The sequence below is a fragment of the Hyaena hyaena genome, unplaced genomic scaffold (genome assembly GCF_003009895.1).
Source record: "Hyaena hyaena isolate Hyena2069 unplaced genomic scaffold, ASM300989v1 scaffold_18, whole genome shotgun sequence".
Classification (NCBI taxonomy): domain Eukaryota; kingdom Metazoa; phylum Chordata; class Mammalia; order Carnivora; family Hyaenidae; genus Hyaena; species Hyaena hyaena.
The window spans coordinates 7,267,452-7,294,944 of NW_024080649.1; the positions used below are offsets into that span (position 1 = coordinate 7,267,452).

General features: G+C 45.6%; 1 protein-coding gene across 3 annotated transcripts; it reads left to right on the forward strand.

Moving 5' to 3' along the window:
• Positions 1-1,810: 1,810 nt before the first annotated feature.
• Positions 1,811-26,652, forward strand: AARS1 (alanyl-tRNA synthetase 1). Of its 3 annotated transcripts, none has more exons than XM_039222523.1 (21): positions 1,811-1,863; positions 4,764-4,929; positions 9,188-9,376; positions 9,720-9,865; positions 12,935-13,126; positions 13,661-13,805; positions 14,156-14,301; positions 14,933-15,041; positions 15,196-15,346; positions 16,287-16,411; positions 16,828-16,972; positions 17,760-17,938; positions 19,306-19,419; positions 20,811-21,017; positions 21,537-21,721; positions 23,314-23,422; positions 24,095-24,208; positions 24,798-24,917; positions 25,034-25,120; positions 25,521-25,634; positions 26,023-26,652. In XM_039222523.1, exons 2-21 carry the CDS (start codon positions 4,786-4,788, stop codon positions 26,206-26,208), a joined length of 2,907 nt encoding a protein of 968 aa, XP_039078454.1. In that variant the 5' UTR covers positions 1,811-1,863; positions 4,764-4,785; the 3' UTR covers positions 26,209-26,652. The 3 variants fall into 3 exon arrangements, with proteins under 3 accessions (XP_039078454.1, XP_039078463.1, XP_039078471.1); XM_039222532.1 differs by lacking the exon at positions 1,811-1,863 and adding an exon at positions 1,938-2,199; XM_039222540.1 differs by lacking the exon at positions 1,811-1,863 and adding an exon at positions 2,216-2,236.
• Positions 26,653-27,493: the final 841 nt, after the last annotated feature.

Consider the following 27,493-nt stretch of genomic DNA (forward strand, 5'->3'; position numbering starts at 1 on the left):
TTCCCCCTGAATATCCAGCTTTTTCGCTAGGCTGGAAACCATGGCACAGGGCACTGTCTGCTTTCCTTGATGTTGATTTTCAGGGACTAATGCATAATAGACCTTCATTGGTGAATGAATAGATGAGGAATGAACATCCCCCACCCACATAGGTCAAACTTTTCAATCTGTATCTCTGAACAAGTAGGTGAAGAAGCTCTTTCTCTAGTTTATGCCCTTGCTACTCCAAGTGTGATCTCTCTGCAGCAGCGTAGATATCAGTATCTCTGGGAACCTATTAGGACTCAAAATCTTCGGCCTAACTCCTAGACCTACTAAATCAGGATCTGCTTTTTAAGATACCAGGTGATTTCTTAACAACTTATGAGCTGAAAACTATTCAGTTATTCTCATTTATCCTGATTGTAAATAAATGAACAATCTAAGTCCATTTTATAGATGATTAAAATATTTTAGGTGCCGTGGGAGAATTAGAATCTGGGACTACATATTTCCAAAACTAAGTATTTTTGTTTGTACTCTCTTATTTTAAAATTTTTAATGTTTTATGTATTTCTGAGAGAGAGAGAGAGACAGGGACAGGGTGAGCAGGGGAGGGTCAGAGAGAGAGGGAGACTCTGAGCAGGCTTCAGACTCTGAGCTAGCTGTCAGCACAGAGCCCAATGTGGGGCTTGAACCCAGGAACCCTGAGATCATGACCTGAGCTGAAGTTGGCCGCTCAACCCACTGAGCCACCCAGGCGCCCCTAGTTGTATTCTCTTGAGCTCTGTTAGCTTTGTCAAGTTCCAAGGGGGTGAACCAGTGTTCTACTGCAGAGTGTGTATAGTACTTAACCTGCAGGCCTATTTGCTTAGCCCAGAATAAAAGGTTTCTTAAAATACACAATTTGGATGTTATATTAAGATAGCTTTCCTTCTATTACATAGTTGACCTTATCTGTAAGAGGAAAATATCATAGAGTACTGGGTAATTAGCTGAATAATTCAAGTAGAATGTTTAGAAGAACATGACTTTTGGGCCTCAATAATTTCTCTTCATGTGTATTGACCAAGTTGTGGGGTGAATGAAAAAAAATTTTTTTATTCTCAGAGCACCTGGGTGGCTCAGTTCAGTTAAGCTTCTGACTCTTGGTTTCAGCTCAGGTCAAAATCTCACAGTTTTTTAGTTCAAGCCTCATGCTGTTAGCCTGGAACCTGCTTAGGATTCTCCCTCTCTCCCTCTCCTTCTCTCTACCTCCGCCCCCCCCCCCTTTTGCTATATCTCAAAATAAACTTTAAAAAGTATATATGTCTCTAATTCCTTCACCTGTGACGATTCTATCCTAATAGTGACAACTCTTGCAACATAGTGAAGTTATTGAGACTACAACCAATATTATTTTTATTTTGAAAGTATTTCGTTTCTGCTGAGGTGATGTGTCTTCTGAAAAACCAGCGGTGGGAAGCTGGTAGCTGGCAGCTGGTGGCAGGAAAGTCCCGAGGCGGTCAGATGATGGAATCCGATCCGCCATCTTGGTGTCCTTCCCCAAACCCGCCAGACCTGTCACCGGTTACCCTTATTAACCAAGTCAACTATGAAGATTTTGCAAACCAAAATGTCGGCCTCCAGAAGCCGGTCACGTGAGGTATTCCATCCCTTCTTTCCCTGCCATTGCATCAGCCGATTTAGAGCCGCCTCCCTGGAAACCGACTAGTAAGCCGATTCGTGCTCAGGTTGATTGGCATGATGATACACCAATAAATGTCTCGGAGAGGTAAGGCACGGCGGGCCGCGTTCCATAGGCGCGCTGTGATTGGCCAGGGCCGTGCGCCTTGCGGTCCGTGGTGGCTCCCGGCCGGTGCAGCTGCGCGTCTACAGGACCAGGTAACCGCGAGCTCTGGGTGGTGGGCTCTGAGGGAGGAGTTAGGAACGGCGACCTTTGAGGGAAGCTGACTGGCCTTGGAGAGTTCTGAGGCGCCGCTACAGCGGCTCGGTCCGGGTCCTGAGAGTGCGGTTACCCCAGCGGGTCCCTGGGCCAGGCCCTGCAAGGCCTCAGGAGCTGCAGCCTGGGCTGGAGTCGGGGCGGGCTACCGCACAGCGGGAGAAAGGCCTCTTGTAGACCTCCTGGAACGCCGAGGGTGGAGTGGCCTAGAGTGGCTTTGCCGAGGACCAGGACCTTGGGAGAATCACGGTTGCCATTGACTACCCGCCAAAGCTGAGGTTTTTATCTCCCCCGGTTTTAATCCCCTAGGGGCGGGTGAGGCTTTGGGGGTGGTAGTGAGGGTGATCTGGATGGATGGAATTCCTCTTGTGAACTGTTTTCTGATTTCTTAAAATTAGCTAAGTAGCTGATACTGGCTCAGGTTCACCTGGAAGCATTTTCTATGCCCCATCGTATTCAGCAATTACTTTTTCAGAGAGTCTGCCTTTCCCGGTGTGCTTTCAATTCACTGACAGTTTGCTGTTAAAGGATTATATCTAATCCTGTAGTACTTATTTAGCAACCATTGTACCAGATGTTGAGGATATACTTCTGTGGTGAGCAAAAATCAGTCATGATTCTCACAGAGGTGGAACTTCCAGCCTCTTGGGGAGATGCACATTAAACAAGCAGTCCAATGCATGTGGAAATTATAAAAGAAGACACCTGCAGCTACCAGAATAAAATAAGGAGAATCTGGTCAAGAAGGAGAAGGTTTTTTAAAATAAATCTTTTTGAAATTGATACATAAAAAATGAAATAACTAGGAAAAGGGAAAGAGAAGTAGGGTAGACGCTACCTGGCGAATAAAGAGCACATTGAAAGGTCCTGTGGCTGGAGCCTCCTTAAACCCAAGGGCCAGTGTGATTTAAGATACTTGTCAAGATCTTTACAGCCCAGTTTGGAAGTAGAATCTGAGGACTATCCTTTTTGCTACCTCTGTATTTCATACAGTCTTCTAGTATATTTATATTGAATAAATGAATGTGTGATGGTGACACAGCTTTTTTTTAGTAGTCCCAGCCTCCATACGGCTTATTGTCAATATATTGGATCCTTACATCATTTCACAGTTATTCTTGTATATGACTCTCTCTGTTGAGAGCAGAGACTCATTCATCTTGATTCTCAGCACAGTATGCACTTATATAGGTTGACTGAGTGAGCAAAATGGAAAATTGATGTGTCTGTTGTAATTCAGTTTATTTACTTCAGGTAGCCTATTAGAGAAGGAGCAACGAACGTTCTGAAACTGTGCTGTTGCTCAGTCAGAACTGGCACTGTATATTCATGTTTGCCACCATGAAGATTCACTGAGAGCCATGAGGAGGAGGGATGAGGAAAAATGTGTGACAAAGTTTCTAAAACCCTAGCCTTGGCTCCTTAGCGTGGACATAAGAACCCTTATCTATGGGAGTTTTAGTCAGTTCTTTGTCTCTTTCTCGGCCAGTGTTTGGCCATCTTTTGCCCAAAGGGCTTTTGTTCGAGTAATGAGTTGACTGAATTCTGAATAAATCAGTTGAAATTGTGGTTAAGCATAGATCCGAGTCAGAGTCTCTTGTTCACCGTGCATGTCTTTATTTTATCATCTTATAAGAAGGAAAAATAATAGTATCCATATTCCTTTAGGGCTTCCCTGTTTACAAATTGCTTTCAAATATAGGATGGCTTTTGAGTCTCACAAGACCCGGATGGAGTAGGCAGAGTAGATCCTACTTTTTTAGAGTAGGCAGAGTAGATCCTACTTTTTTACAAAAAAGGAAACAATTTGGGATAAGGTGACTTATTTAAGGTTAGAATTGGTCTCGAATTCTACAGAGTTAGTAATGTCAGTTAGAAGGTTCTCTTTTTTCCCCAGACGCTCAGTGCTGCATGGCACTCCAGCACCTATGCCAGTGATTAGTACTCTCCACTAAGGGCTGTCACTTTTCCCCAACCTGCTTCTCAGGAAAATCATAATAGATGTGAAAGAGCTTTGAAATTATAAAGCTTTTTATTTCCCAATTTCTCTCTCTTCTGATTCCCTTTATCACTGACTCTCAGCTCTGCTTCCTCAATATGGCTGCAACATCTTCACTCCTAGGAATCTACTAGCTGGGAAGGTAGCAGAGTACCTTAGGTGCTTAGGCTAGGTGGGGGTAGGTACAGTCCTATTTGCAGGTAGTCCCTTGTGTAGCCAGGCCCATCCCCAGGTCCACTGTGTTGCCAGCAGCCTGCCAAGATCGCCAGGCCAAACCCAGAGACCCTGGCTTTAGGGATAATGGGACTTTGCATGATTCTAGGCATGTATATTAACAGAACTGGAGGGTTCCTTAGAGTTCATCTCATATGGACCCCTTCTTTTGTTGGTGGAGTTAAATAACTTCCTTAAGGACTGGAACTCAGGCCTCGAGCATCCCCCCCATCCCCAGTAAGCTCTGCTCTGCTGGACTGGAAACCATGACGTTTTTATTCTCATTTCCTAATTCCTGGCCTAGGTCATGGCACAGAGGGTGCTCTTTACATATTTTGGTGTAAATGAATATTTGAAGAAAGCACTCATGCTCTACTTGACGTGTTGGTGTATTGAACCTTTTGAGGTTGGCATAGAAAGGAAGAACATGTGGGGCTGTTGCCTGCTGCCGCAGCATATTTTGTTTCAATGATGATTTTTAGCCTTGGATGTTACAACATAGAGATTTTGGGATCAAATAGCTTACCGGTGTCCTGCATTGACTTGGCCTGAGAAGCCAAGAGTCTTGTGTAATGTTTGCTTATCTCTTATTTATTTCTCCTAATTTTCCTTTATTTTTTCTTTGGTTAGTTCTCATAGGGTTAGTTTCAAGATGGACTCAACTCTAACAGCAAGTGAAATACGGCAGCGATTTATAGATTTCTTCAAGAGACATGAGCACACCTACGTTCACTCATCTGCCACCATCCCATTGGATGATCCCACTTTGCTCTTTGCCAATGCAGGCATGAATCAGGTAAGGGTTTTTTGCTTTTTCTAAACATTTCTTTATTTAGTTTTATTTTTTATTTACTTTTTAACACTTATTTTCTAGAGACAGCAAGAGTGAGGGAGGGGCAGAAAGAGAAGGAGACACAGAATCCGAAACAGGCTCCAAGTTCTGAGCTGTCAGCACACAGCCTGAAGAGGGGCTCAAACCCATGAACCGTGAGATCATGACCTGGGCCGAAGTTAGATGTTTAACTGACTGAGCCACCTGGGCACCCCTATTTTTTATTTATTTTTGAAATGTTTGTTTATTTTTGGCAAAGAGAGAGCGAGAGGGAGAGGGTCAGAGAGAGAGAGAGAAAGAGAATCCCATGCGGGCTCCATGCCATTAGCATAGAGCTCAACGTGGGACTTGAACTCACATACTGTGAGATCATGAGCTGAACCAAAACCAAGAGTAGGACCGTTAACAGAATGAGCCACCCAGGCACCCCTATTTATTTATTTTTTTTAGAGAGAGCACATGCATGCAGGAGGAGAAGGAAAGAGAGAATCTAAGGCAGGCTCCATGCCTAGCATGGAGCCCAACTCTGGGCTCGATCTCATGACTGTAAGATGATGACCTGAGCCAAAATTAAGAGTTGGAGGCTCAACTGACTAAGCCACTGAGGCACCCTCACTTTATTTACATTTCTAAGTAAACACTACGCCCAACATGGGACTTGAACTCACGACCCCGAGATCAAGAATCACATGCTTTACACACTGAGCCAGCCGGGCGCCACTAGTCTGTAAAGTCTTGCTTTTATTTTCTTCTAAAAAAAAAAACTGGGTTTTATTAGTCATTGACTAGGTTAATCTTGCTGAGGTTTGAAGAGACTTTTTAACTCCGCTATTGTCATTCTCCTTCAACCCTTCATTATCCTTGTTTTTTTCTTTGAGTTCTTCACGTTTCTTTCAAAGCTTTGCATTCATTCCCATTCTGAGGCATGCAGCATTATTGATGTTTTTTTAAACTCTTTCTCGAAGCTACTGCCACCAATGCCAGTTTAGATCCACTGCTGAAGAAACTGTTAGTAGGATTTACGTTTGGGGCAATTGAACTATAAAAGATAATTTGGAAGTTTTATTTTGATGTTGAAAACTGTTTACCAAGCTGATTATGAGAAGTGGATTCAGGTTAGATAGCGCCCTCAGGGTTTTCCTTTGTGGTTCACTTGGAATCCTGCTTAGCCCAGTGGACCCACTGGCCCTTAGAATGTGTCTCCCTCTAGGCTAAAGGATTGGTTGACATTTTATTTTCTTTCTGGTCTCTTTCCTGGCATGAAAAATTAGAGTCACTGAGAACGTTTTCCATCTTGTATAATGTTAACTGTGACATACACATTTTCAATTATATGTGTAAATATGTTGTATACACTTGGGATAGCGGCACTGATTTTATGTGGACTTGCAAGGTGATGGGTTTTCTGGAACACTGGAAAGGTTCTTTTGTACTCAAGCATTCCTAAGGTATGGGTTTTGCCTTCTCCCACATGTGCTGACTATACTTGGGGAAGAACTATGAGAGCCCAGTGTTTCTAAATGTTCTATGAATAACAGTAATTATTAGCCTGTGTGTAGCACTTACTATATGCCAGGCACTGACCTATGTCTTTTACGTTGACTCATTTAATCTTCATTCTATACTGAAGCACTGACAGCTCAAGTAAATAGCCTAAGCTGACATAGCTGGCAAATGCTGGAGTGTGGATTTGAACCCAGGTAGTCATTTGCTTAACTTTAGTGCTATACTGCCTCTTAATCAGAAATACCTTGATGATGGTTTTGCTTCCTTATTTTTTGTTTTTTGTTAATTTGAAATAGTATTTATTACACATCTGCCCTTTTTCAGGTACTAAGCTAGGTACTGGATATACACAGATAAGTAATAATAGTTTTTGCTTTTAAGGAGTTCATGGTCTGGGGGTGCCTGAGTAGCTCAGTCCATTAAGTGTGTGACTTAGGCTCAGGTTATGATCTCACAGATCATGAGTTCGAGCCTTGTGTTGGGCCCTGTGCTGACAGCTCAGAGCCTGGAGCCTGCTTGGGATTCTGTGTGTGTGTCTCTCTCTGCCCTCCCCCTGCTCATGCTGTCTCTCAAAAATAAACATTAAAAAAAAAGGAGTTCATGGTCCAGTTCAGAACTGTCCAGTAAAATTTTCTGCAGTGATGGTAATCTTCTGTATTTGGGCTGCCCAATATCGTACCCACTAGCCATGCATGGTTATTTGTTTAGATTTTTAAGTTATTTATTAAAGTTTTTTTTTTAATGTTTTATTTATTTCTGAGAGACACAGCATGAGCAGGGGAGGGTTAGAGAGAGAGAGAGACACAGAATCTGAAACAGGCTCCAAGCTCTGAGCTAGCTGTCAGCACAGAGTCCAACACGGGGCTTGAACCCACGATTCGTGATTTCATGACCTGAGCCGAAGTCAGATGCTTAATTGACTGAGCCACCCAGGCGCCCCTATTTATTTATTTTTAAAAGTAATCTTTACACCCAGCATGGGACTCAAACTTAAAACCGTAAGATCAGGAGTTGCATGCTTCCCTGACTGAACCAGCCAGGCGCCCCCATGCATGATTGTTGAGCTAGTGTGACTGAGGAACAGAATTTTTTTTTTTTTTTAATGTTTTATTTATTTCTAGGAGAGAGAGAGAGAGAGACAGCGTGAGCAGGGGAGGGTCAGACAGAGAGGGAGTCACAGACTGAAACAGGCTCCAGGCTCTGAGCTGGCAGTCAGCACAGAGCCCGACGCGGGGCCCAAACCCACGAACCGCGAGATCATGACCTAAGCGAAAGTCGGACGCTTAACCGACTAAGCCACCCAGGTGCCCCGGAACAGAATTTTTTTGTTTTTAAAAATTTTAGGGGTGCCTAGGAGGCTCAGTCAGTTAAGCGTCTGACTTGAGTTCAGGTCACGATCTCAGTTTGTGATTTCGAGCCCCGTGTCTGGCTCTGTGCTGACAGCTCAGAGCCTGGAGCCTGCTTCGGATTCTGTGTCTCCCTCCCTCTCTGCCCCTCCCACACTTGTGCTCTGTCTCTCAAAAATAAATGTTAAAAAAAATTTTAATTAGTTACTAATTGCTTCATTTTAATTAATTTCAGTTTATAAGTAACAAGTGACTAGCGTTACCAAATTGGACAGGACTAGTGGGAAAATAAAACTAAGTTACATAACAATGATACATCAAAGTGTAACTTTATAAATATTCATAGCAAATAATATCTTCTCTCTAAACATCCAGTCATTCATCAGGTTGTGCTGATTTTACTCCTTTAAATTTTTTTTTTTTAATGTTTTATTTATTTCTAGGAGAGATAGAGACAGCGTGAGCAGGAGAGGGTCAGAGAGAGAGGGAGTCACAGACTGAAACAGGCTCCAGGCTCTAAGCTGGCAGTCAGCACAGAGCCCGACGCGGGGCTCGAACCCACGAACCACGAGATCATGACTTAAGCGAAAGTTGGACGCTTAACCGACTAAGCCACCCAGGCGCCCCTGATTTTATAGGTCTCAATTTTTTTCTTCCTTATCACCCTTGCTATTGAGCCAGCACATCACTTTTTAGTATTTTATTTATTTTTCTTTTTATTCAGTTTATTTTATTTTAGAGAGAGAGAAGGAGAGGGGCAGAGGGAGAGAGAATCTTAAGCAGGCTTCTTGCTTAGCATGGAGCCTGACAACAGGGCTCAGTCCCACCCCACGGCCCTAAGATCATGATCTGAGCGGAAATCAAGAGTTGAACGCTCACCCAACTGCACATGGTTGCTGACTTTTTTTTTGAAGTAAGCTCTATGCTCAATGTGGGGCTTGAATGGGGATGATCAGGAGTCACTCACTCTATCAACTGAACCAGCCTGGCACCCCCAGCACATTAGTTTTAGAATCACTTTTTCCAGAAAGATATTGTAAGTCCTGACCACCACAGATTTGTGAGGAAGCACAGGTTTCTCTACATCAATCTCTGGCTGTTATCACACATCCAGCAGGCCTTTTCCTTGTGCAGGTGGTCACTGGCAGTTGTGGGGACCGTTGGAGAATTAGGACAGGGACAAGCTGCTCCAAGGTCAGCTGCCTCTATTGCAGCCCTGTCAGGCCACCTGCCTCAGAAGCTTCCCTGTTCCAGGCTTATTAGATTATACTCAGAACAGTTCATGTGTGGTTTCTTCCTGCCAGCGTGTGACTGCCCATATCTGTAACTCCTTAAAGGTTGAAATGTTCTCTTTTTTTTTTTAATCTTAGTTCAAACCCATCTTTCTGAACACTATTGACCCATCTCACCCTATGGCAAAGCTGAGCAGAGCTGCCAATACCCAGAAATGCATCCGGGCTGGGGGCAAACACAATGATCTGGACGATGTGGGCAAAGATGTCTATCATCACACCTTCTTTGAGATGTTGGGCTCCTGGTCTTTTGGAGATTATTTTAAGGTAAGCTCAAAAAGGAGATTGGTTTGGGGTTCTGAGCAAAATGGTCATTTCCACTGAAGGAAATTGGTTCTCATTTTGTTTGTTTTAAAGTATGAAATAACATCCAGGAGATTCAAGAGTGAAGGGCTTTTATTAATACTAAACCTTCCTGGAAGCAGTGCCTATCATTTGATTTCAATTTACATTGGATGTCTCCTATAAATTGATCCAGAATTTGGCTGGGTTTATAGTGAAGATGTTGTAGTTTTATATTTGTGTTCCTAGGATCTGGACTTTTCCTACTCATACTAAATGAATTTTGGTTTGGCCACGTGATACATCTTTCTTTTTGTTATTTTTGTAGGAATTGGCATGTAAGATGGCTCTGGAGCTTCTTACCCAAGAGTTTGGCATTCCAGTTGAAAGACTTTACGTTACTTACTTCGGTGGGGATGAAGCTGCCGGTTTAGAACCAGACCTGGAGTGCAAACAGATCTGGCAAAACTTAGGGTAAGAACGCATCTCACATGTTTTTTTGTTTTTTGTTTTTTGTTTTTTTAATATTTTTTATTTATTTCTAGGAGAGAGAGAGAGACAATGTGAGCAGGGGAGGGTCAGAGAGAGAGGGAGACACAGACCCTGAAATAGGCTCCAGGCTCTGAGCTGGCAGTCAGTACAGAGCCCGACGCGGGGCTCGAACCCACGAACTGCGAGATCATGACCTAAGCAAAAGTCGGACGCTTAACCAACTAAGCCACCCAGACGCCCCTCACATGTTGAGAGTTTGGAGTAATAAAGTGATTCCTAACTTGGTGCTAGGGTGAGGTCTTAGGTCTTGGAGTGCATTGCCTTTTCCACTTTGGGGCTGTGCAGTTTGAGGGGCAGAAGGGAGTGACTGGGAACATTTCTCCTTTGGTGCGTTCATCACTTCTTACTACGTTTACTTGATCATTCCAGTGTTCAAAGCTGATATAAAGAGTCTCTCATTGTTTTGCTTTTTATATATTTTTAGAAATTTTGCATATAGTGCATATGTTGTAAAAATTCACCCTACAGTACACACAAATGTGAAAAATAGAAAATAGAAAATTCTTAAGATTAATCAGTGTTAATAGTTTGATGCCCCGTGTATATAATCTTCCAGGCATTTTTTGGTATTTCTGTCACCCTGTGTATATGTATGTGTCTTTTTCAACACACTGGTATTCTTCATATGAAACAGGTTATTTCTTATGGAAATGGAATGGCATCAAACAGGTCGAGGACAAAGGAAGTTTTGGTTGTTTTTTTGTTTTGTTTTTTAAGTTTTTTTATTGATTTTGTGAGAGAGGGAGGGAGAGAGAAAGAATCCCAAGCAAGTTCTGAACCATCAGCTTGGAGCCCACTGTGGGGCTTGAATTCTTAACCTATGAGATCATGACCTGAGCGGAAGTCAGACACTTAACTGATTGAGTCACCCAGGTGCCTGGGTTTGTTTTTTTTTTGTTTTGGTTTTTTTCTTTATGAAAGCTGATGCAACAGATGAGCTGTGTGTATTCTGCACTTTGAACTTTCTTTTTAAGTGTTTTTTTAAATTTATTATTGAGACAGAGAGAAACAGAGCATGAGTGGGGGAGGGGCAGAGACGGAGGGAGACACAGAATCCGAAACAGGATCCAGGCTCTGAGCTGTCAGCACAGAGCCGATGCGGGGCTCAAACTCACAAACTGCAAGATTATGACCTGAGCTGAAGTCAGACACTTAACCGACTGAGCCAACCAGGCTTCCCTGCACTTTGAACTTAATAGGACTCATGAAGTGCAGCATCAAGAGGAATCTGAATGTGGGTTGACATACCCCTGTAGGTAGCTGGCTTGCCTATGTCTTTGTCTCATTTTCTTATTCTTTTTACTGTAAGTCTTAAAAAGAGGCATAGCTTTTTACCATACTTAGCCAGTGCTACTTCTCTGTTTCATTTATTTCATCATTTATTAATTACTTATACTCTCCATATATTATTCCAACCCAACTTCCCCTGGTACTTGATCTGAACCCCTGCTTGGTTAGATGCTATGTTCTAAATGTACTTGGGACATTTTGGCCAGTAAGGCATAGGAATGATGCATACTACTCTTGACTTCGGAGTCCTGTTTTGCTTGGCTTGTGTACATCCAGACTCTGCCTATCAAGCAAGCCTAGTCCTTTTTTTCTTTTAAGTAGGCTTCCTACCCAGTGTAGGGCTTGAACTCACGACCCTGAGATCGAGAGTCAGATGCTTAACCAACTGAGCCACTTGGGGACCCTTGCAAGCACAATCTTTTTTTTTTTTTTTTTTTAATTTTTTAAAATGTTTTATTTATTTCAGAGAGAGAGAGAGAGAGAGCGTGAGCAGGGGAGGGTCAGAGAGGGAAACACAGAATCTGAAGCAGGCTCCAGGCTCTGATCTGTCAGCACAGAGCCTGACGCAGGGCTCGAACCCACGAACTGTGAGATCATGACCGGAGCTGAAGTCAGACGCTCAACCAACTGAGCCACCCAGGCGCCCCAAGCACAGTCTTTTTGAGTGCACTCTTATCTAGCAGCTCTCAGCAGAATCCAATATTTTAGAAATATTTTGATCTTATTAAAGTCTTTTCGGTATCATTTTAAGGTAAAAAAATTTGACTACGTTGGGGCCTAGAGAAGTGACTTGAAATACTCAGCAGGTTTTTTTTTTGTTTTGTTTTTTCAGCAGGGTTTTAATGCTTACTTTAAAAATTTTTTTTAAAGATTTATTTTTTAGTTTTGAGAGAGAGCACAAACAGGAAAGGGGCACAGAGAGAGGGAGATACAGAATTTGAAGCAGGCCCCAGGCTCAGAGCTGTTAGCACAGAACCCAATGTGGGGCTCAAACCCACAAACTGAGATCATGACCTGAGCTGAAGTCAGATGCTTAACCAACTGAGCCACCCAGGTGCCCCGGGGTTTTAGTGCTTATAATAATTGTCATATAGGAAAGTCATTTCAGTTTTTAAAACGGGAACATTTGCAAAGAAAAGATTTGCTTAAATTCTGGTCATATTCAGCATAGATGTTTTCATTTTTATGTGTTCCTTTTTAGGCTTTATCCATATCTTTGCTTGTGTTTATATAGGTATTGATTGCAGTCTATGTGTATTTTGTATTCTATTTTAGTCCCTCTCGAGAAGAATTATCTTCTGCATCTTTTTTTTTTTTTTTTTTTTTTTTATATTTTTATTTATTTCTAGGAGAGAGAGAGAGACAGCATGAGCAGGGGAGGGTCAGAGAGAGAGGGAGACACAGACTCAGAAAAAGGCTCCAGACTCAGAACTGGCAGACAGCACAGAGCAAAACGAGGGGCAAGAACCCACGAACCAAGAGATCATGACCTAAGCAAAAGTCGGACGTTCAACCGACTAAGCCACCCAGGCGCCCCTATCTTCTGCATCTTTAACCCCTGCTGTGCAGGCTCAGCTTTAGTAATTGCCAGAGTGGGCCTTTTTTAATAGAAATGCATAAGGTCCTTTGGTGGTGGGTGCAAGTCTGGGCAGAATCCTTGACAGTGGCTGTAACTGGGTTTATTTTCCCTTCTCTGTGTAGTCTGGATGATTCCAAAATCCTGCCCGGCAACATGAAAGATAACTTCTGGGAGATGGGTGACACAGGCCCCTGTGGTCCCTGCAGTGAGATCCACTATGACCGGATTGGTGGTCGGGATGCTGCACACCTCGTCAACCAGGATGACCCCAATGTGCTGGAGATTTGGAACCTAGTGTTCATCCAGTATAACAGGTAGCCTCGGGGTCCTGGACTGCTTCTGCTAATAGCAGCACCTTTCCTAAAGCCAAGTAGAGAAAGAGGAACTCCTTCTGTTTTCTCATCCTCGTCTTTGGGGACAGTGGAGTGGAGCTATAGCAGGCACTAAGGGCATCAGGAGAGCCTGATGCCTTTATTTATTTATTTAGATTTTATTTCTCAGGCTTTTCCCTCTGATCTCTGAGACAGAGCTGAGACCTAATCTTTTATAAACTAGTTTTATTCCACATAGTACCTGCTTAATGTCTGCCTATTCCTGTAATGTCATTTGTGTGGTAATTTGCACTGCTGTGTTCAAGCTCATTTCCTTGAAGCTCGCCTCACTCTTTAATAGACCCCTGATTACTTCTTCCCTTTTCCCCTCCAGTCCCCTCCTCCCACCAAACCAGGCAGAGGCAAGTGGCAAATAGTCACAGCCTGCCATCTGTGCTTTATGTAAGTTTTAACCAGCAGGGAGGGGTGGCCCCCTGGAGTGCTTGTTTCAACTTCCTTTTTCTCTGGATCATGCAGGGAAACCGATGGCATTTTGAAACCTCTTCCCAAGAAAAGCATTGACACAGGAATGGGCCTGGAGCGACTGGTGTCTGTGCTGCAAAATAAGATGTCCAACTATGATACTGATCTTTTTGTTCCTTACTTTGAGGCCATTCAGAAGGTACTGGTCCTATTGAACTATTGCAGACTTCCTTGGAGGCTGGACTGTAAGGCTGGACAGTTAGCTATACTGCCAGAGAAAAATAATCATGTGCTTTGCCAGCTAAGGGTCCCTGTGACCACATGTCAACTTAATCATTAACCACCTGAGGCTCTAAGCACCAGGCGCTGTAGCTGGTTTAGTCCAAGGGCCTGGCTGGAGGCCCTTTACTCCCCTTGTCATCTTTCTTGGTGTTATAAGGTCTGGCAAAAGGGTCATCCTTTTTCTTAATGTCCTCTCAGAACCTTCTGGTACAAGGCAGTGCCAGAAGCGCTGCTTCCTCATGAGCTGCCTCCTCTTCTTATCTGTAGGGCACAGGTGCCCGGCCATACACTGGGAAGGTTGGTGCTGATGATGCCGATGGGATTGATATGGCCTATCGGGTGCTGGCTGACCATGCCCGGACCATCACCGTGGCACTGGCTGATGGTGGCCGACCTGACAACACAGGGCGAGGGTGAGTGAGTTACACATGCGGCAGGGTTAGGACTGCCACAGTGAGTTTGATGACTCCCTGTGAAACTGAAAGCCATACTTTATTATTGTTTTCTTTGTCTTTTCAGTAGTTGGAGAGATCCCTTAATTTTTTTTTTTTATGGATTAAGAGAGCTCCGGCTCAACGTTACAGAGCTGCCACTATATTAAATCTTTGTTGCTAAATACAAGATGTATTGAAAGATTGTATTTCAGGCCGTCTGATAAGATATTAGCAGGGTGGGATGGGGTAGATACTGATTCGCCCTGGACAACTTTATTATTGACAGGGAGGACTTAGGATTTTGGGCATCAAGCATCTGGCCTGTACTTGCCTCCCTTTCTGGGTCAGCAGGATGTGGTAGAAAAACAAACTGGGGTTACCCCAGGTCACCCTTAATGTATATTTGTGGGTGTATTCCTGAGTTTTCTGCTGGAATGTGTTAATGACCATGGGGGCATGCAAAAAGAAGCAGTCTTAGGATAAAAGAAAGTCTCTGAAAAAGAAAGACATAAAGGTGGTCAAGTTGCTTTGGGTAGGATTCCAAAAGCCCCATTACAAAACGCTTAGCTGGGAAGTTTGTCTAGAGGAGATGGGCTTCTGCCTCTTATAGGTATGTGTTGAGACGGATTCTCCGCCGGGCTGTTCGATATTCCCACGAGAAACTCAACGCCAGCAGGGGTTTCTTTGCCACATTAGTAGATGTTGTTGTCCAGTCATTGGTAGGTACATTTCCCTGCTTACCTCTTTTCTGCTAATGCACACAGCTTAGAGGGATGGGGTGAGAAATCGTATACTGCTAATGAGAATCTTTAGGGGGATCATGGAATGGTCCCTGTCTTTGTTGACCCCACATCTCTGTTTCCCCTTTGCCAGGGAGATGCATTTCCTGAGCTAAAGAAGGACCCAGATATGGTGAAGGACATCATTAATGAAGAGGAAGTGCAATTTCTCAAGACTCTTAGCAGAGGGCGTCGTATCTTGGACAGGAAAATTCAGAGCCTGGGAGACTGTAAAACCATTCCTGGTAAGGACCAGTTTGTTCCTCTCTTCATCCAGGCTGGTTCATCTTACCTGAAGAGGCAAGTCCTTTTTCACAAATGACAGTGGAGTCCTGTGTCTCCAAGGGCTGTGGATAGCTTGGTTATACTGCTTTTGGTATAAAATGGGGTTTACGTAAAAATTTAAAAGTATTATTGTGGCAAAGTATTTAAAGAACACAGAAGTGAAAAATGAAGATTCTTTTTCCTAAACTCATTTTCAGAAATAACAGTTCTTAAGAGTTGTAGAACTATTCAGAGCTCTTTTTTGTTTGCATACAAACGTATTTAGGGATGTGTGTGTTTTCCAGCAAAAATGGGAACATGTGGTATATACTGTTTTGCAGCTTGCGTTATGTTTTACTAGATTGGAAAATTAATTCAAAAAGCTTTATTTTTTTTTTTTAATTTTATTGTAGTGTAATGGACAAGGGGAAAGCCTGATGAATTTCTGCAAACTGAAGGCACTTGTGTTCAGATTAAGAAACAGAACTTTTTTTATTAGGAGACCTCTTGTGGTTTCTCCCTGTCAATTCTGAAAGATTTCATGGATTTTCTGACAAGTGCACAGAACCAATACTAACTTGCCTTGTCTCCAATTCTTCCGTCACTGCTAGCATCCTTTGAGAAAGGCTTGAGGTGGAAAAGGAGGAGGCTATGTCGGGGTTTTTTTTTTTTTATGTTTATTTATTTTAGAGATAGCGCGCATGCATGTGCACTCACCCACAGGGGAGGGGTTAGAGAGAGAGGGAGACAGAGAATCCCAAGCTGGCCCTATGCTGTTAGCACAGAGCCCTACTTGCGGCTCAGACTCACAAACTGCAAGATCTTGACCTGAGCCAAAATCAAAAGTTGAACGCTGAACCAACTGAGCTACCCAGGCGCCTCTGTCTGCATCATTCTTACACAATTTTTTGTGCTTTGCAGGGGATACTGCTTGGCTCCTCTATGACACGTATGGCTTTCCAGTGGATCTCACTGGACTGATTGCTGAAGAGAAGGGCCTGGTGGTAGATATGGATGGATTTGAAGAGGAGAGGAAACTGGCCCAGGTAAAGAATTTGAGGAATGAGCAAGAAACCCAGCACCAAACAAGGCAGGACTTGGCTGCAAAGCAAACAAGATTCCTTCTATTAAGATCTTTGAAAGTCTGTTTTTCCCCCAAGACCAATGTGTATCACGTAGGGACTGTTTGGTAGTAATGTATGAAGACGTTTTTTGGTTTTCTTAACTGAGGGTAGGATGCTACCAGTGTCAAGTGGGCAGAGGTCAAGGATACTGCTCAACATCTTACAGTGGACAGCCCCCCAGAACAGAGAATTAACCTGGCTCCAAGTGTCGGTAGTGCCGAGATTGAAAAAACTCTGTTCTGGAGCTTTATATTCGGCATAGTTTAGTGACTTTTGAGGCCTTCAGAATTCATTTTCTCCACATTAGGTTAACTTCTGTTTCTTTCTCTTCCTGGTAGCTAAAATCACAGGGCAAGGGAGCTGGTGGGGAAGACCTCATTATGCTGGACATTTATGCTATTGAAGAGCTCAGGGAGAAGGGTCTGGAAGCAACAGACGATTCCCCGAAGTATAATTACCATTCGGATTCCAGTGGGAGCTATGGTATGTTACTGTGCTTACTGTGCTCACCTCGGGTAGCTTTTGAGAGATGAGTCCCCAGATTAGGAACCAAGGATACCTATTGTGGCCTCTCCAGTCATGCTGTGTAGTCTTGTTCTGTGAGTTATACTCCTAGGGCCCCCTTGGTGATTAATTTTCTAACTCTTTATTTTGGAATAGTTATAGATTCATAGGGAGTTGTGAAAACATTTACAGGGACATTTCTTGTCCCCTTTACTGAGTTTCCCCTAATTGTAACACCCTGCAGAAAACCAGGAAATGGCCATTGATAGAATCTTCAGTGGCTATTGAATTTTGCATCTGGATAGTGGCATTCCAAAGTTAAGAATCAAAAGAAATAAACAGGCAATACATGGTTTTGCTTTTTTACTCCAGCAGAGATACCTAAAATCTATCCCAGCAAGCCCACAAAATGAATACATTCTTTGTGAATTGACCTTGGTGGGAGGAGGGGATTTATTATACTCCTAAATACTTATCAGACTCACTACGTTTCTTGCTCAGTAGCTCAGAGTTAGAGTGACCAGAACTGTCCAAAGTTTTACCTGGGAAACCCCTCGGTCCCGGTTACCCATTCCCTGTGACAGTTGGTCACTCTACTGAGTGTGACATTCCCTGGTGTGAAGCCCTTTTGTGGAGTCTAATGGGCTTGCTTGTAAAATGAAATTAGACAATTAGGATCTAAGGAGAACTTGAGAAATAAAATCAAACAAAAGCCAGCTAAGAGCGTGTGAATGAAATCATTGACCCTGTTTTCCCCCTTCTGCAGCATTTGAGAGCGCAGTGGCTACAGTGATGGCTCTGCGCAGGGACAAGATGTTCGTGGAAGAAGTGTCCACAGGCCAGGAGTGTGGAGTGGTGCTGGACAAGACCTGTTTCTATGCTGAGCAAGGAGGGCAGATCTATGACGAAGGCTACCTGGTGAAGGTTGAAGACAGCAGCGAAGACGTGAGCCAACAGTTCTTCCTTGTCAGCCGGGGAGGGGGATCCAACAGAGGGCTGGGCCTGGACGCAGTGTTGCTTTTTTGGCTCCTCATACTCCTGGCATTGTGGAGCAGACGTGACCAGTCTTCGGGTTGCGGTCCATTGTCAAGGTCTCTGAAGCCAAGGAAGCTGCCTTTCGTATCACTGATTTCATTGCCATTAGGTCCCCTCTTAGCAGGATCCCTGCAGTTAGGCTGCATTGGTTGATCCTGGGTTCCTCCCCACTTTCCTCATGAATAAGAAGAGGGCAAACATCTTGCAGAAGCCTCGGCCTCTAGCTCTGCCAGTGCAGACTCTGCGATCTTGGATGAGTTTCCTAGTCTCAATGGGCTTGAGGTTCTTTTTTTTTTTTTTTTTTTTTAATATTTTTATTTCTAGGAGAGAGAGAGAGAGAGACAGCGTGAGCAGGGGAGGGCCAGAGAGAGAGGGAGACACAGACTCCGAAACAGGCTCCAGGCTCTGAGCTGGCAGTCAGCACAGAGCCTGACGCGGGGCTCGAACCTACGAACCGCGAGATCATGACCTAAGCGAAAGTCGGATGCTTAACCAACTAAGCCACCCAGGTGCCCCGGGCTTGAGGTTCTTTATGATGGCTTTAAGTTTTCTAAGATGCACCTAAAGGGAACGTCTGTATATCTGTGAACATATATGCGTATGTACGTATGCATACAAAGTGGTCTGTATATTTAATGGTAAATATAGGTATCGTTAAACCTCAAAAACAAAATCATCATTTTACCAGGAAAAGTGAGTTTACAGGGGACTAGCAGAGAATTGCAATTTAGGACATGCATGCTATGGCAAAACCATAGGCAAGTCCAACAAAGAAGAGGAACTGATATTTTATAGACAAGGAGGAGGAGGAAGTTGAGAGCGGTTGTTTTAAAGGAAAGTGCATGGGAGAAAATCACAAGTTTGTGGTGATGATGGTTTCTCATTGGCAGAGTTGCAGGGGTAGTTGATCTCTTATAGATGCAGTGTGCATCTTTCCTTGTTAGGGCCTGTCATGGATGGTTCCTTCCTGTCAAGGATACCGTTTGGGCCTGTAATTGACAATCCTTTCTGAAATTGATTACCGCTCCTGTTCTAGCTCCCCCTCCTCGCTCCCTGGCTCCACTTTAGTGAGGTTTCTCTTTATTAATTTTTAGTGTATAATAGTATGTGTATATATGTACAATAAATATAATGGTATTAGTGTTATGACACATGTATGATGGTATATACACACTAGTAAGGAGAGTCTTAAAGAATGTGTATCATGTACCATATATAAAAAGAGAATATATAAGATTTGGATTTATTTACATACTGGTCTCCTGGATTCCTTTTAGAAAACGGAGTTTACAGTGAAAAATACTCAGGTGCGAGGAGGGTATGTGCTGCACATAGGGACCATCTACGGCAGCCTGAGAGTAGGGGACCAGGTCTGGCTATTTATTGACGAGGTGAGTTGTGTTACGCTGGTGGGCATTGGACCTGATTAGTAATCCTATTTTTTTTTTAATTTAAATTTTATTGAGGTACAGTTAACATCTAAAATTCTAAGATATTTAAAATGTATGTCATGGTGATTTGATACACATTATGAAAAGCATTCATCTCCTTTGGCTTTAAATTGGTCCATCATTATTGTCACTCCTAAGTGAAATTGTAAGTAGATTATTATAAATCCAATGCAGAAGTATATTTTATGAGGAGTGCAGCAGCAAGTTATTAAATGTCTATGTTCCCGAGTCAGGTGACAGTGATTTTTATTGTGTTTATTTTTTATTCTAGAGACAGAGAGGGAAAGCATGCATGAGGAGGGGAGATGGACAGAGAATCTTAAGCAGGCTTCATGCTCAGTGCAGAGCCCATTGTGGGACTCGATCCCTTGACCCTCGGATCATGACCTGAGCTAAAATCAAGAGTCAGATGCTTAGCTGACCCACCCAGGCACCCCTTATTTTATTTATTTTAATTTTATATATTTATTCTAAGTAATCTCTATACCCAGCATGGGGCTTGAACTCCCAGTCCTGAGATCAAGAGTTGAATGCTCTTCTGACTGAGCCAGTCAGGTGTCCCAGATGATAGTGATTTTAGTTGAGATTTATAGACTTGTTTCATGGATTGCCTTTTTTAGATTAACCTCAAACACTTCTTCAGGATCCTGACATCCTGTATTAACTAGGAAAGAGGGTTTTGTTCATGTGACAGAGCTCCAAGATAACAGATTAAAATTAGATAGAAACGTGTTTCTTACCTCCAAGTCCAAGCTGACATAGAGGCTCTGCCCCACAGAATCCTAGAGCCCAACTATTCCTTGCTTGTTTTTCTTTCATCATTCCTGGGATGCTGCTCTTGATTTCATAGTCTAAGCAGGTAGCCACTGGATCCATTTCCAGGCCAGGAGTTGGCAAATTTTTTTGTAAAGTTCCAGATAGTAAGTAACTTTGGTTTTGTGAGCTATATATGGTCTCCCTCACAACTGCTTACTTCTGACGATGTAGCATAAAAGCACCATAGACAATATGTAAACACGAGGGTGTGGCTGTGTTCCAATAAACCTATTTATAAAAATGGACAATAGGCTGGATTTGGCCCACATGCCATAATTTGCCAACTCTTGTTCTAGACAGTGAGAAAGAGCAAGGGGAGGGCATGTTTCTTCCCTTTAAGGATGTGCATCGTAACTTCTTACAACCCTTGTGGCCACAATTAGCTGCAAGGGAAGCTGGGAAATGTAGCCCTTATTCTGGGCAGTTATGTGTCCAACTAAAAATTTGAGCAGCCGGGAAGGAGAGAGCAGGTTTGACTAGTACACCTCTCCACCAGCTGCCTCTGTCCTTCACAGCCCCGACGGAGGCCCATCATGAGCAACCACACAGCTACTCACATCCTGAACTTCGCCCTGCGCTCTGTGCTCGGGGAAGCTGACCAGAGAGGCTCCCTTGTTGCTCCTGACCGCCTTCGGTTTGACTTCACTGCCAAAGGAGCCATGTCCACCCAGCAGATCAAGAAGGCTGAAGAGATTGCTAATGGGATGATTGAGGCAGCCAAGGTAGGTGTGTGTAAGCTCTTGGGTCACGAGCCTCGCTTCTTTCTGCATCATCACTCTCTCTGGAGGCTTCTCAGCAGTCCAGATGCCCTTCCTCTATTGTACCATACCCTGCCAAGCACACAGATTTGTTTGAAGCAGTGATTCTCAATCACACTGGGTGTAGGGGCAGTGGTGGTATCCTGGGGAGGGGGCCATAGGGCCCCTGGGAAGGGGGCAAAGGGAGGTCTTTGCTCCACCCCACCCTGGGACCATCAGAGCTCTTCTGGTTTTGTCTGCTTCACATGTAGTATATCCGTATAAGATTTGGTGCACAGTTTAGCCAAATAATTGGAAATTCCTGTTTTGATCCCCTTGACTTTACACGTGGTGCTTTGTATCAGCAGACTCAGGGCACATGATGGGCAGAGCCAGGATCAGACACCCAGAGTCCTGCCTGCAAGACCACAAGACCACGCTTTCCCTGCCGCATCTCCAGAGAAGATGTTTTCTCAGCTTTTTTCTGTCTTCTTTCCATGGCAGCCCGTCTACACCCAAGATTGTCCCCTGGCAGCAGCTAAAGCCATCCAGGGCCTGCGGGCTGTGTTTGATGAAACCTATCCTGACCCTGTGCGAGTCGTCTCCATTGGGGTCCCAGTGTCCGAGCTGTTGGATGACCCCTCTGGTCCTGCTGGCTCACTCACTTCTGTTGAGTTCTGTGGGGGAACGTGAGTACCTCAGGGGGAGTGGTGGATGGACTCACTTTTGGTTAATTTGGTGCTACCCTTGGAGGATGTGGGTAAATGGGCTAGAGTCTTATTTTTCTGAGGTTAAAATGAAGTTCTCAGAAATGTATTTGCCAAACAGCCTTCCCAAGAACCTTAGCATCCTGTGTTCCTGTCAACCCCCTTGGTGTCTGACATTGACATTTGCTGGGTTTGTGATGAAGTATTTTTCCTAGGATGGGAAAAAGCATTATCTTAACACTTATAGGTGCTTGCTCTGGTGTCCTGGGCTGATCCTGATAATGTGGCCTGTGAATTCAGGATTCAAGAAGGTTGTGGAGCGATCACTGCGTTCCTGACCTGGTCCTAGCTCTTCTCCACTCCTGGGCCTTCACTTAGCTTCCTTTACCAGCTTGAGCAGCATTTGGGGATTTACCCCATTGTCTCAGGGCCCCTGAGTCAGGTGCCACAGCATACCCAGCTCAGGTTGGCTTGCGAGAGCCACTTGTTTCTTCCAACTTGCAGCCCTCTGTAGCCCTTGGGGTCATTTTGGGATGGTGTGGCGGCCTGGGAAGCTCCTGCTTCCAAGGGAATCTTGTTGAGAAGAGCATTCTTAAGGGCATGGTGGAGCCCATCCCGGCCTCCTGTGAGCCTCTGGCAGGTAGGGAACAGGTGAGCATGTGGAGGATGGGATAGGAATCTGGGACACCACATGGCTCCCTCCTCTGCCCAGCTGAATCGGGCCTTCAGATGATTCCTACCCTGCTTTAATGCCTCCTGAGACACTCTTTAGGGCACAGAAAACTGCGGGCAAAGCCTTTATACCACTCTCTCAGAATGACTGAAAGTTCATGAGCTCAGAGTGTGAAGTTCTCTGGGCAGCTGGGGAGTAAAACCTATTTACAGGGTTGTGGTGAGATTTTAAAGGTAATCCTCCAGTATTCTTAGCTGGTAGCAGGGAGAGAATATAGTTTTTGTTTCAAAGAGGACCAAAAACATGAATGAATGTAGAGCCTGCCAGTAGTAACATTGTGTTGGGTTTGAGGGATTACAAAGCACTTTTGTCTGATCTCCTTTGATTTCACTGTAGTCCTGTGAGGGAGAATTATACCCCATTTTATTTTATGTATTTTTAAAAAATGTTTATTTTTGAGAAAGAGTACGAGCAGGGGAGGAACAGAGAGAGAGGGAGATGGAAGACTTGAAGCGGGCTCTGTGTGGACAGCAAAGAGCCTAGTGTGGGGCTTGAACTCACGAACTTGTGAGATCATGACCTGAGCTGAAGTTGGACGCTTAACTGACTGAGCCACTCAGGAGCCCCAGAATTATCCCCATTTTATACATGAGAAAACTGAAGCTCAGAAAGGTGGTGTCTTATTCAGTGTCAGAGTGCTCTTAGCCCCAGACTTTCCTGGGCTTCCTGGCCTGAGCCATACCCTGAAGTCACCTTGAAGGGCCTCTTCCCACTGTCCCCTTGAGGAGGTTCCCTGGGACCTGAAAGACCTTAGGCCCTCACCAATCAGGCTCCCAGATGTGGTAGGGACTGGGGTGTGTGGGCTTTCTTGTCACCACGGACTTCATGTTCTGCCTTTTAGGCACCTGCAGAATTCAGGTCACGCGGGAGCTTTTGTGATTGTGAGTGAAGAAGCTATTGCCAAGGGCATCCGGAGGATTGTTGCCGTCACAGGTGCTGAAGCCCAGAAGGTGAGCCCATTAGGCTGGTTCATGGCTTATTTGAACAAGGCAGGAGGAGCCCAGTCTATGAATTAGGCAGCCGGTTATGTAGCTGCCGCATTCTGAATTGGAAGTACAGTGCTACCCCCCAAATGTCCTCTGGTTACTCCTAGCTAGTGGATAAAAGCCACCACCACACACGACTTTAACTTAGCTATGTTGTGTTTAATCTTGAAAAATACATGTAAATTCTGTTATTTGCTCCATAGCATATCTGTCTCTAGAAGGGTAAATCATGATTTTGCTATGGCTTCCAGTGCCCCCACCCACTTATTGCCATCTCCCTAGGGGTACATGCTTGGTTTGAGATGCACAGTGTACAGGGATAGTGGCCCTGGGGGTGGGGCTGTAGCTGGTGCCTGACGTGTGCTGAAGCTTGAGGATTGATCATTTCGTGGGGATGAGAAGAGCTCCTACCTCAGTAGTTCTTGTTTATCTCCTGAGCGAGTCAGTGCAACTTTCTACTGGTCAGACATGTGAGAAGGGTGCTGCCGACACTTGCTCCTTGAAGGTAGAGAAACTTCTGGTGTCCTGGGGGTGTGTTGGTCCATAGCCTGCCATCAGTTGCCACAGCTCTTTCCAGACGAGTGAAGCTGAAAGTTACCTGACCGGGAGTTTCCAACTCTGATTGTCCCTCTGCAGGCCCTCAGGAAAGCAGAAAGCTTGAAGAAATCTCTCTCTGTTATGGAGGCCAAAGTGAAGGCCCAGACTGCGCCAAATAAGGATGTGCAGAGGGAGATCGCTGACCTTGGTGAGGTAAGGGCGGCCTCCATCCTCAGGCCCTGGTCAGTGCCAAGTGCTAGCCAGCCAAATAGGACACTCCCCAAGGAACTCTCAGATCCCCTGGTTCTCCGTGCAGTGGCCCTTGAACTTACCTTCTCTTACCTGGCAGCCTCGCAAAGGGGACTCTGTGGGTCCTGGTCTACGGACCTCTGGCATCTGCTTGCTGCCCCCACGGCCGATGGCAGAGCCTGTTTCAAGCACGAGTGGGCGCCAGTGTTGAGGGAGTTGGTACCCACTGTTTCCAGGGCTCTTGATGTCTGTTAATATGTGGGGGCTTCCTGTGAGCCCATTACAAGCTGTATTCACTAGTTGGTAGGGACCAGCACTTATAGGGGATCCCAGCCCTCTTTATCTGTCCCTTTCTCTTTTGCCCCACTTGTTACATCTGCTGTACTTGCTTGTAAAGTGACTGGTTTTAAGGCTAGTGGATACCTTTTTGTTCTTTGTTTTCACTTTCCTGGATATTAGTCAGGGAAGACTTTGGTGTTGAAAGACAGAAGGGCAAGGTGGACTCGGGCCTCACATCCTAGTGGTCCAGATCCCCGTGGTGTTCTGGTTCCAGGCCCTGGCCACTGCAGTCATCCCCCAGTGGCAGAAGGACGAATTCCGGGAGAGCCTCAAATCCCTGAAGAAGATCATGGATGACCTGGACCGGGCTAGCAAAGCCGATGTCCAGAAGCGAGTGAGTCCTGTGGTGCTGGTGACTGGAAGGGAGCCTGGAGGATCCACCCAGCAAAGACCGTGCAGACCGCTCCCTGGGCCTTTGACCTGAGGGCTCTCTTCTGGATTTCCTTGCAGGTGTTGGAGAAGACAAAGCAGCTCATTGACAGCAACCCCAACCAACCCCTCGTCATCCTGGAGATGGAGAGCGGCGCCTCGGCCAAGGCAACCCAGGGGCTGGGACTGCATGTGCTGCCCTGTGCCTGTCCACTACTTGTCTCCTCTCGGGGTCTCAGCCCTCTCGTGGCTGGACTGTGAGCTTTGTGGCTCTGAGTGGAGTGGTTGCTTGAGAGCCCGCTCTCTGGGATTGAGGTTAGGCTGAGCCACGGAGAGACCTGGTGGCTGTGGAGCTACAGCTCCTAGAGATGGAAGGCAAACCTCAGGGCCAGAGGTGTGGGGAGGGCCTCGGGCTTGGGGCCTTCTCCGCCAGTCTCCCGGAACCAGCACCTGCTCTTAGAGGGAGTGGGCAGTAGAGGGTGCTCTGAAAACTGAGCTCTGCAGGCTTACCATGGAGAGCATGGCTCCCCTTCCCGAGGCCATGGCCTGACCGCAGGTTTCCCCACAGGCCCTGAATGAAGCCTTGAAGCTCTTCAAGACGCATTCCCCTCAGACATCTGCCATGCTCTTCACGGTGGATAATGAAGCCGGCAAGATCACGTGCTTGTGTCAAGTCCCCCAGGTCAGCATACCCTGCAGCCCTGTGCTGCCTGCGGTGGTGTTTGTAGCTTTTCTGAGGAAGCTTGCTGCTTAGAGTTGTTTGCCAAGACCCGTATGTATGGGTGCAACCAGTTAGAAACGGCCATTCTCCTGGCCACCTGTTTGTCACTTCCTCCAGCACCCTTACCGTCAGGCCTTGTCCTTGAGGGTGTGTTTAACCATGCTGATACCCGGCTTTGCGCTCCGCATGTCTCACCCTGGCTGTGGATCGGTCTCTGCCGGTAGCAGCACCCAGGCAGGTGGGAGTGGGTGTCTGTGGCTCCCCCGTCCTTTTTATTTTCTTCCCTTCTCCATGTCTCCCTCAGTCTCATCCTCTGTCCTGACTCCCACTTTTCCTTTCTGTCTTCCAGAATGCAGCCAACCGGGGCCTGAAAGCCAGCGAGTGGGTGCAGCAGGTGTCAGGCCTGATGGATGGCAAGGGTGGTGGCAAAGATGTGTCTGCTCAGGCCACAGGCAAGAATGTGGGCTGCCTGCAGGAGGCACTGCAACTGGCCACTTCCTTTGCCCAGCTCCGCCTGGGAGATGTGAAGAACTGACGGGCAGGGGCAGCCTCCCCTGGGAAGCATCCTCTCCTCACCCGATGCATCCGTCCAGCCAGCTCTCCATCTGCCACGAGGACATTTGAATCTGCCCTCCTAACCCAGCAATAACTGGAACTCACCTGGGAGCTGGCCTGTGACTCAATGGCCACATCACATTTCTGCCCTGAGCCCTACACACCAGCGCCGTCTGTCTAAAACCATTACCCCAGGATTGCTATTTATCATTGTCATGCTCGTGTCTGTAGACAAGGTTCTTTGCCGGCCTGAGGTTTTGGGTCTACAGGGAGGAATCATTTTTGCTGCAGAGAATAAAAGGACCATGTGCAATAGTGGATGATGCCATGTGATCTCTTAACCCCCACCCCTAGAGGGGGCCCCCTGTGTAACAGCCTTTGGCTCCCTGGGTATCTGTAGAATAAATGCTGTGCCTCCACCTGTCTTCTGGTTATGGTCCTCACTGAGTACAGCTCCAGAACCCTGAACTTTTGGAATGGCCTCTGGGATTACCTGGAGACATTTATGGAGGTGGCCCATAGAATGGGGGGTTGGGAGAGTGAGATGGTGAGATGGAAAAAGGCAGTAATCATTCAGTAAAAGATGGGCATGGGGTTACTGGAAGCAGTTCATAGGAGAAGCTCTCCATTTCTTAGGCCTGTGTCCCTCCCTTTTGATGCCGAGTCATTGGGTGTGAGATCAGAGGTGTTCTCTGCTGTAGGAGGTATTTAGGGTGCCTCAGTTGCCTACCACCACCTCTTTGACCCATCATTCTTGGTTTCCTGACCCAAAGATGGACAGTGAGGACTGGGACCTGCCCTGGTCCTGAATCTGTTCACTCAGGTCTGAGGATAGCTGGGTTTGGAAAGTGTCCGGGGGAGGTTATAGGTACTGTTTGCTTGTGCTGGCTCTGGCTGATTCCATGTCCCTGGGGTACAACAGGTGGCCCTGGGGCCCAGGTTCACTCTCAGTCTTGCTGATGCAGGAGGAGGAGGGAGGCAGGCCTATGCTGGGAGAAGAAGCGGAGGCTAGCTGTCACCGCCTGGGGGCAAGAGGCTCTCCTAGCTTGGAGTGTGAGAGAAGCACACCGTGGGAGGGTGCAGAGGACCTGGCTTCAACAAGCCAGTGCCTGGTGAGTACCCCTAGGGATATAGAGTTTACACAGTCTAGTGCAGGATTCATCAACAAGCTTTATTCCAGCCAGGGCACTGAAGATGGCAGGAATGGCCAAGACAAGGGGAAGAATCATTTTTGGGCAAGACTGTGGGGAACGCGTGTGAGATAG